Raw genomic sequence first — 9,455 nt, forward strand, 5'->3', positions numbered from 1 at the left:
CAGCAGCCCTGCTGGGAACAGTTCAGATAATGGGGAAAAAGTATGTTCAAATGGTAGGGAGTGAGTGTTGTATTGTTCACCCTTACAGTACATGGAAGGACACTTATTAAGTTGTCAAATTTGGGAATTAAAGATATCTTTAAGATATGTTTAAGATTTTTAGGTCATTACATTGAGTATAAACTGAGTCCTGTGACTGAGCTATCTATCTTTCTAAGATTTATGCTTTAAACCCATAGTTTGTGTAAAGTGTTATCCAAAAATGTCTAATGAAGTGAAGTTTTTCCAAATGGTAACACTCAGTTTGAACATCAGCATGCATGGAGCTGCCTGAGTACAACTACAAAATGACAGTGAGAAAAACGAAAAAGGTATGCTCTTTTTCAGCTTTTTATTTTTATTCTTTGGACTCTGCTCAGGTAGCATTTTTTCAATTTATCAGTCAAATAATCCTTACTTGCCTTGCACTGGTTATTGGACGACTGCTGCGTTCATCCATTGACTGAAAGAAACCAATTTAGCTTCCTTCCCCTAATTTTGAGCCAGTTTTTTTCTGATTGGCCTCCCTCATAAACAGCAATTTTAGTTAGCAGGTGAGTGCGCCATGTTTTCAACAGCCCTCTGGTTTAGAGCAGTCTAAAGTATGGAATTTTAGCTCACAGGTATTATTTATACTTACTGGATGGTGCAAAAATGGACCTGCAGTGCAGTGAAGCATATTTGACCCACTTAAATGTTTAAAGTCATCAACAAATTTTAGTTAGTCTGAATAGTATGAAATGCAGTTTTTAAATGATGATTTAATTCAATGAGATAAAAAAAAAGTTAACCAAACCTACCTGGCCTTGTGCAAAAAAGCAATCAAATAAGTAGTTAAATCATGAATTAACTGCAATTAACCTTTTTTTTTTCTTTTTTTTTTTGGAAAGCTCATTGTTTAATTTCACCGATCACACCCAGACGTGTTTACTGCCACATAAAGTGGTTGCTTGATTCAACAAGAAATGTCTTAATAGTACAATCTGTCTGACAAAGTAAACATCCCAAAAAAGCAACACAACATGCCACAACCTTAGGAAAGAGCTGAGAAACAAAGTCATCTATCAGTCTGGAAAGGGTTTGAAAGCCATTTCTAAGACTTTGGAACTCCAGTGAACCACAGTAAGAACCATTTATTTTTTGGCCAGCCAACCAAAATTATTCCAAGAGTGCATCAATGAGTCATCCACAAGGTCCAAAAGAACATCTAAAGAACTGGTGGCCTCACTCGTCTTGATCAGTGCTCATGATTAAACAATAGGAAAGAGACATTGCAAAAATGGCATCCATGGAAGACAGACCAAGACAAAACCGCTGCTCACCAAACTGGGTTGTCAGCAAGGAAAAAGTTTGAATTAGAGGTATGGATTTTGAGGGTTATTTTTTAAAGCAAAAAGTACACAGGGGTTAAATACAGTATTTTATATTTCAGCAAACAATATTTGCACCTTCAACATGGACTGCATTTCAAGAAATAGACCAATATTAATCTTTTATAAGTCCAGCTAGAAATTGTCAGACTCTGTAAGAAGCAAAAGAAAAACAAACAAAAAAACAGGCCTTTGAGTGAACCCCACATGTATTTAACTGGATTCAGAAGTAAATGGAAATCAATGTTGGAGCTGGCTACCTTCATAGCTGATCAGTGCTGATGGTCAGCAAAGGCTCTAGGGGCTATGAAGTGACTAGACTTGGCATAGACTCGGTTAGCTTGAAGGCCACATCAGCGTGAGCCAGGGATCACACATGTTGGTTAAAAGGATTAATTGGAAAAGGTTTTTTATTTCATTCAGGCCATGTGAACAGTAACAGACTGTAAAGCAGTAGAGTCAAGGCTTGGCTCACCCATGTGTGTCTTTGCAAATACGTTTGTGTGTGTGTGTGTGCGATTCAGAACCAAGTAGCACCAATTCGCTAAGTAGTCCAGTTGGAGTGACAGAATGACTAAATGGTCCAAAACGGACAAACAAAGATCCATATGCCCATGCTGTGCACATGCCAGATCTCTCTCTCGCTCTCTCTCTCACTCTCTATTTCTCACTCTCTCTCAGCAGGCCAAGTCAAATCTTGTTGCTAGGTTTTTGCATGCTGGCACCTTTCCAAGCCACTCATGCATTGGAGTGGACTGTTGGACTCTATCTGTCACACACACACACACACAACCATCATATTTTTTCATGCAAAAGCAAAGTGAAAGCTCCCATTGATAGTAGAGCCAGACCTAGATGGGAATAAGAAGGAGGGAGACATGTCTCTCTCCTTAACAACCATCATCTTTAATCACCCATTAAAGATTTCTCCTCCCATTGGCTGCCGCAAGCTCGTGATGTGATCCCCATCCACAGAATCAGCATCTTGGAACGTAAAATAAAGTTTAGAGAAAGTTATCAACTCAGTGGACTCACACAAAAGGCACTTAATGTATGCAATTTAATTAAAATTAATTGTGTTGCTTTAATCTTTTTTCTTTTTTTTTTTGAATGAATCAAGTACTATCTGGACTATGTAATTTATTTATTTATTCTTTGCAATGAAGAAAAACATTGCAGAAAAAGTCTGTAAACTGCTAAAGAGACAGAAATGGAATATTAGGCTTACATTTATCATTTTTACAGAAGTTAATTCTAATCTGTGATCTGCAGCCCACCGCTTTCCCTTTTAAAGGTAGCTAGGTTAGCAATCTAACCTGCAAGTTAGTGTTAAGTAACCAATAAATAAAATACAAAATGTTCGCTCACCAACCCCAGAACACAAACATCTTGGCCGTTCGAAAAGCATGATTGATTAATTCTGTTGGCACATTTGTTTGCATATATTACACTTTAACATATTTGAATAATACAAACGCTTAGCAATAAACCAGGTATTTAAAAAATTGATTTATGTCAATTTAATATTACGAGATATTTAACACTGCATATATTTAGCAGAAGTCTGTCAAATTTGGTTGAAAGGAATCAACGAATCTCACTTCTAACAATAATGTGTCTGAGGTGAGCTGGTCAGGCAAAAACAAAGGGACACCAATTCATATTAAATATACTCTTTAGTCAGTCTAGGTCAGCCATAGACACAGCTACACAGTGACATGCACATTGGTGGGATGTGATGGCAGAGAGACTATGAAAGCAAAACCTGGACATTCCTGAAAATGCCTAAAACCACAAAAGACTACCCATTAACCACATTTTTTCCCTCCATCTTTTTGTCCCTGAAAAACACTGAAGCATTATTCAGTTGCATGAAAAATAGCAATGCTTACTTTTTTGTAAGCAAATAGTTTCTCAGTGGGAAAAATGCAACACAGTATGTCATAGATTCAGGTGCTGTTGGCAAACTCTGTATATGCTGGCTGTATGTGTGTTTCCATTTTGGGTTGGGATTAAAGTCACTACAAAGAGACACCAGCTATTTCAGACAAACAGCACACAAATACATGCACGCACCATTTCCAGTGTATTTATGTGGATCTATTAGGGCCAATACAAAGTCAGCAGGTGCATATTAAGGGTTGTTGTAACAGATAGATAGATAGATAGATAGATAGATAGATAGATAGATAGATAGATAGATAGATAGATAGATAGATAGATAGATAGATAGATAGATAGATAGATAGATAGATAGATAGATAGATGTGTGTTTTATTTTGTATGATGTCAAACATTCAGACCACAATGGCCAAGCAAAACTTAATACTACTGCAGTTCTTGTCATAAAGCTGATCTGCTTGGTGCTTATTGGTGAGTATGTATCACCATCTAAAGGGGAGGAAAAGAACTGCTAGAGCCCATATTAACTGTAGTACAGTAAAATGACATTTAGGCATATACAGGGAGTGCAGAATTATTAGGCAAATGAGTATTTTGTCCACATCATCCTCTTCATGCATGTTGTCTTACTCCAAGCTGTATAGGCTCGAAAGCCTACTACCAATTAAGCATATTAGGTGATGTGCATCGCTGTAATGAGAAGGGGTGTGGTCTAATGACATCAACACCCTATATCAGGTGTGCATAATTATTAGGCAACTTTCTTTCCTTTGGCAAAATGGGTCAAAAGAAGGACTTGACAGGCTCAGAAAAGTCAAAAATAGTGAGATATCTTGCAGAGGGATGCAGCAGTCTCAAAATTGCAAAGCTTCTGAAGCGTGATCATCGAACAATCAAGCGTTTCATTCAAAATAGTCAACAGGGTCGCAAGAAGCGTGTGGAAAAACCAAGGCGCAAAATAACTGCCCATGAATTGAGAAAAGTCAAGCGTGCAGCTGCCAAGATGCCACTTGCCACCAGTTTGGCCATATTTCAGAGCTGCAACATCACTGGAGTGCCCAAAAGCACAAGGTGTGCAATACTCAGAGACATGGCCAAGGTAAGAAAGGCTGAAAGACGACCACCACTGAACAAGACACACAAGCTGAAACGTCAAGACTGGGCCAAGAAATATCTCAAGACTGATTTTTCTAAGGTTTTATGGACTGATGAAATGAGAGTGAGTCTTGATGGGCCAGATGGATGGGCCCGTGGCTGGATTGGTAAAGGGTAGAGAGCTCCAGTCCGACTCAGACGCCAGCAAGGTGGAGGTGGAGTACTGGTTTGGGCTGGTATCATCAAAGATGAGCTTGTGGGGCCTTTTCGGGTTGAGGATGGAGTCAAGCTCAACTCCCAGTCCTACTGCCAGTTTCTGGAAGACACCTTCTTCAAGCAGTGGTACAGGAAGAAGTCTGCATCCTTCAAGAAAAACATGATTTTCATGCAGGACAATGCTCCATCACACGCGTCCAAGTACTCCACAGCGTGGCTGGCAAGAAAGGGTATAAAAGAAGAAAAACTAATGACATGGCCACCTTGTTCACCTGATCTGGACCCCATTGAGAACCTGTGGTCCATCATCAAATGTGAGATTTACAAGGAGGGAAAACAGTACACCTCTCTGAACAGTGTCTGGGAGGCTGTGGTTGCTGCTGCACGCAATGTTGATGGTGAACAGATCACAACACTGACAGAAACCATGGATGGCAGGCTTTTGAGTGTCCTTGCAAAGAAAGGTGGCTATATTGGTCGCTGATTTGTTTTTGTTTTGTTTTTGAATGTCAGAAATGTATATTTGTGAATGTGGAGATGTTATATTGGTTTCACTGGTAAAAATAAATAATTGAAATGGGTATATATTTGTTTTTTGTTAAGTTGCCTAATATTTATGCACAGTAATAGTCACCTGCACACACAGATATCCCCCTAAAATAGCTAAAACTAAAAACAAACTAAAAACTACTTCCAAAAACATTCAGCTTTGATATTGAGTTTTTTGGGTTCATTGAGAACATGGTTGTTGTTCAATAATAAAATTATTCCTCAAAAATACAACTTGCCTAATAATTCTGCTCTCCCTGTATAAATAGAGATAGATGGATAGATACTATTTAAAGAAATGGCAAGTAGCATCAAATGTATTTGCAACCTATAATATATGTTTGTGTGTTTGATAGTAAGTTCAAAAACAAAAACACAGAATAGGAAGCTTGGAAATAATGAAAGTATTGTTTTGTATAAGTTTAAGTTTTGTCACCATTTTCTTCCTTTTATGGAAATATGAAAACTGTATTTGTAGCATCCAAGAGTTTGTTCACTCATTACAGTACAGTATGTGCTCCTGAAGCTATCCCCATAGGATGTCCTAGTTAAATGACTTCTTAGTGTACACAAAACACTTGGGAAACTTCCATGTACCCTTGTGCAGCTTCAAGATGATAAAGAGGTGATTCAGTGTTCCATGACCAGAATGAAAACTTGATTGTTCCTCCTCGACCTAATATTCAACTGTTGTCCTTTCCAGGAGTTCCAGCACCCTGGCATAGACCTTCTCAGGTAGGATGAAAAGGGTGAACACTAGAAGATCAAGCCCTCTGTTCTTGATTCCTGAAAATCCCAGTCTGCCAAGGATATATTCATGACAAAAGCATGTCTCCCAGGACAACCCTACAACATTAAGAGTCTTTAGGAAAGGTTGACCCCAGAGGCCCAGCAACAGCAGAGCTTCTTGACTATGTCAATCACCTCAGAAACAGTGTGCCCGGACTCTGTTTCTACTACAGAAGGTGTGTAGATGGCACTGAGGAGATCCTTGAAGTATTCTTTCCACTCTGACTATAGTTAAGGTCAGTAGGAGTCTGACCCCATTGTCTACAATGGGAACAGAAAGCTGCTTTCTCTTCATGAATCGCCTGATGATTTTCAGAACTGACCTGAGGCCAACTGGAAGTCTTGCTCCATGAGCTCACAGAACTCTTCACAGACCCTTCGTTTTCAGTTGCTGCATCTGATTGGCCTTTTGGTACCTGCCACCTTTGGAGTCTTACAAGCCAACAAAGCTCAATAGGACTCCCTCTTCAGCTTGATGGCTCCCTTTTTCTGCCGGCATAAACTGGTTCCATCTGATTTGGGGTAATTGCCATGATAGGCACCAACCACCTTAGAGAATCTTTGGCAGTAGAAGTCCAGAACATGGTTCACTGAGACTTAATGTCCCAGCCCTTCTTAGCTGTGATTGGATACCGGATGAGTTATAGGTAAGGAGTTTCGAGTTTTCATCCTATATGATCCTACCAAACCAAGGAAACTGGCAAAGACTAAAACTAAAAGTGTTTCCTCCTGATTTATTATTTAAATATTAGCTGCTTTAGCAGGCATCTTTTTAAAAGTCTAGTCTTTTTAATTTGAGTGAGTACATTTTTCCCCACACCCAGCTTTTGTATTTAGTTTCAGCAGATTATGATAATATGGTAAAATTCAATCAGACCAGTGTTTAGCTAGATCAGAAGGAACTGTGATGTATACACATTATTATGTATGGTTGTCATGGGATTAAAATTTTTATTTACAATAGAACCTGGAATGTAAACATGTACTGCATTTCTTTATGTGTAGTTTCTGCAAACTACCAGCAGGAGGTACCATCAGGCCAAAAAAAAAAAAAAACTGGCTGATATTTGATTTTAAAAAAGAACTTTTCACATCTTTTTATGGACAAAAAAGTGTGTATTTCAGCATTTATTATTTTAGTTTAATTAGATATTGACCAATCTCAATATTACCAGTCTTCTCTTCACCACAAATAACCTAAAAATTAGACCCAATCAGACTCCATTCAAGCTATCTGTACATTTTCACAGAGACTACATTATTAAAGATATATTATTATTTTGATAGAATAAATGTGAATATCTTCAACACAAAATAATTTCAGTTTTATTTCCAAAACAAGTGTCCTACAAATCCTCTTTTTGACCAGATATAGAGTTTGGAATTTGGTGACACCTTTGAAGACTAAAAAGCTGAAAAAAAAAAAAAATAAGTGTTAGGAAAAAAGAAAATTCAGTGAATTAGGAAAAGTGACTTGCCTAAATAGGTTCATTTTCTCACTGTGTATTCCATCCACAGTGCTGTTGATTCTGTAAGTGTGCAGGTGCAAATTGGTTCTTGTATTCTGTTGACCTGCTGAAGAAAGCCTGAACTTTTTGCCTGATTGCGTAAAAGTGTCAGTTTTCACTGCTGATTCTGTGGGGAGGAGGGGCAAGGATGAAGAAAGCAGAGAAGCTGAGCGAGTGATGCCATTGACATCAAATGCTTTACAGTCAGAGATGTAGGCATCGATAACATCCTCTCTCGAAGAAAATCCTGCCTGCAGGTGACCTCACAGCAATCCTGTTGTTTCCAGTTGGCCAATCATAGCCTTCCTCTGCCTGGACAGGGTGTGATAACTCTTCCAGCTGGGCCTGACTGCAAAGTCTGTCTCTGCTAGCATTGATGTCCCAGCAGATCCCCCTCCTGAAAGGAGCAAAGTAAAGACCAGGACCCTCTGAGAGCTACAGCATCGCTGTCATGGACTCTAGCAATGGCACTCTAGAGCTGCTGGGGGTTGGTTTAGCAATAGTGGCCTGGATCTGTTCCCTGACCACCATCCTGATGCCTTCATGGATCACACTGTCTACAGACCTGCTTCCCACTGAGGAAACTAACATGGGCCTCTGGGTGACCTGTGTGAGCCAGGAAGCGACGGATAAGCTGGAGTGCCGGCCCTATGACAGCATGTTTGAACTGCCACCAGACATTATACTGGCCCGGATTCTCATGTCCTTGGTGCTGGGGGTGGGATTGTTGGGTGTGCTGCTGGCCATCCCCGGTATCCGCCTGGTTAATGGCTGCCACAACCACCTGGATGACTTTAGCTGTAAGAGGGCGCTGAAGGCAATAGGCGGGGCACTGTGCCTGGTAACAGGGATCCTGGGCCTTATCCCGGTCTCTTACGTCGCCCACCTGACGCTTGTGAGATTCTTCGACGAGACAGTGCCTCAGATTGTCCCTCGCTGGGAGTTCGGCTATGCTCTGTTTTGTGGCTGGATTGCAGGCATCCTCCACCTGGTGGCAGGAACGCTGCTGCTGATTTCCTGTCTTCATTTCCAGAAGCTGGACAGGCCTGTGCACATCCCTCTGGGCCTTGTGACACCAGGACCCAATTTTGAAAGAACCAGGACTGAGTATGTGTGAGAGTGCCTTCCAACATTCATTGTTCTGGTCCCTAGAAGTAGAAGACCCCACCCACCTAACTACGATGAACAGTTCTAAGTATGTCTGAGATACTCCAGCAGAAACACTTAAAAGTCCCTATATTGAGGTTACCTTTCAAATCAAGAGTATCAGTCCAAACCTGTAAGTTTTTTTGAGTGTTCTCAATTGAGCCATTTCAGATAGATTCACAAAGAGTAAAGTTTAATATTTTCTGGATCAGAGACCAAACATGGGACTAACTGAATTTGAATGAAACTCTCAGGATTGAAACTTTCACCAAACTAAGACTAATTCAGACTTCAAATCTTTTTTTTTTCCTTTTTTTTTTCAAGGTAAAAGTAGCATCCAGGAGAAATAGGTTTTTACTTTTTAACTCCCTAAGTGGTTTAACAGAAAAATCTGAGTGAAAATTTGTTTTCCTGCTTTAAACTGGACTACAGCTAGACACATGCATTACTCACCGTAAATGTGATAAACAACAAATGTGTCCAGCTGTGAATAAGGCCTGTGTTTCTAAGATTACATTTTTAAAAAAGATTTAGAAAGCCAACTCATTTGTTAGACACTGCAGACTGTCAGGGTCAATGAAAAATGTTCCAAAGTCAGAATAAGAACTAGAGGAAGAAAATAAAACTACTTTAGATTCCTTATTTCTCTCAGTGAGGTTCTAAACGATGCTCAGACTATTGAAAATACTTATTTCACAGATGAGTGCTGAAAACCAGTCAGACATTCAGTGGTTTAAAATCTAGTAGTAGTAGAGTCATGCACTTTGGAAACTGGATTTGACCCTATGTAGTTTTTAAAAAGCTGATTTTTTTATAAGCTACTATATAGAGTAAAAATGAT

The 9,455-nt window shown here is 39.5% G+C and overlaps 1 protein-coding gene across 1 annotated transcript; it reads left to right on the plus strand.

The window, feature by feature from the left end:
* Positions 1–7,919: 7,919 nt before the first annotated feature.
* Positions 7,920–8,585, plus strand: LOC146369844 (claudin-22-like). The gene has a single exon (XM_084910965.1). The coding sequence runs from the start codon at positions 7,920–7,922 to the stop codon at positions 8,583–8,585; it is 666 nt and encodes a 221-aa protein (XP_084767091.1).
* The last annotated feature ends 870 nt before the right edge of the window (positions 8,586–9,455 follow it).

This window comes from Perissodus microlepis, chromosome 17 (genome assembly GCF_051167445.1).
Source record: "Perissodus microlepis isolate ML-2025 ecotype Zambia chromosome 17, ASM5116744v1, whole genome shotgun sequence".
Lineage (NCBI taxonomy): Eukaryota > Metazoa > Chordata > Actinopteri > Cichliformes > Cichlidae > Perissodus > Perissodus microlepis.

Bases quoted from the DNA above. Each gene is read 5' to 3' on its own strand.
- LOC146369844 (XM_084910965.1), top strand. From the start codon at position 7,920: ATGGACTCTAGCAATGGCACTCTAGAGCTGCTGGGGGTTGGTTTAGCA.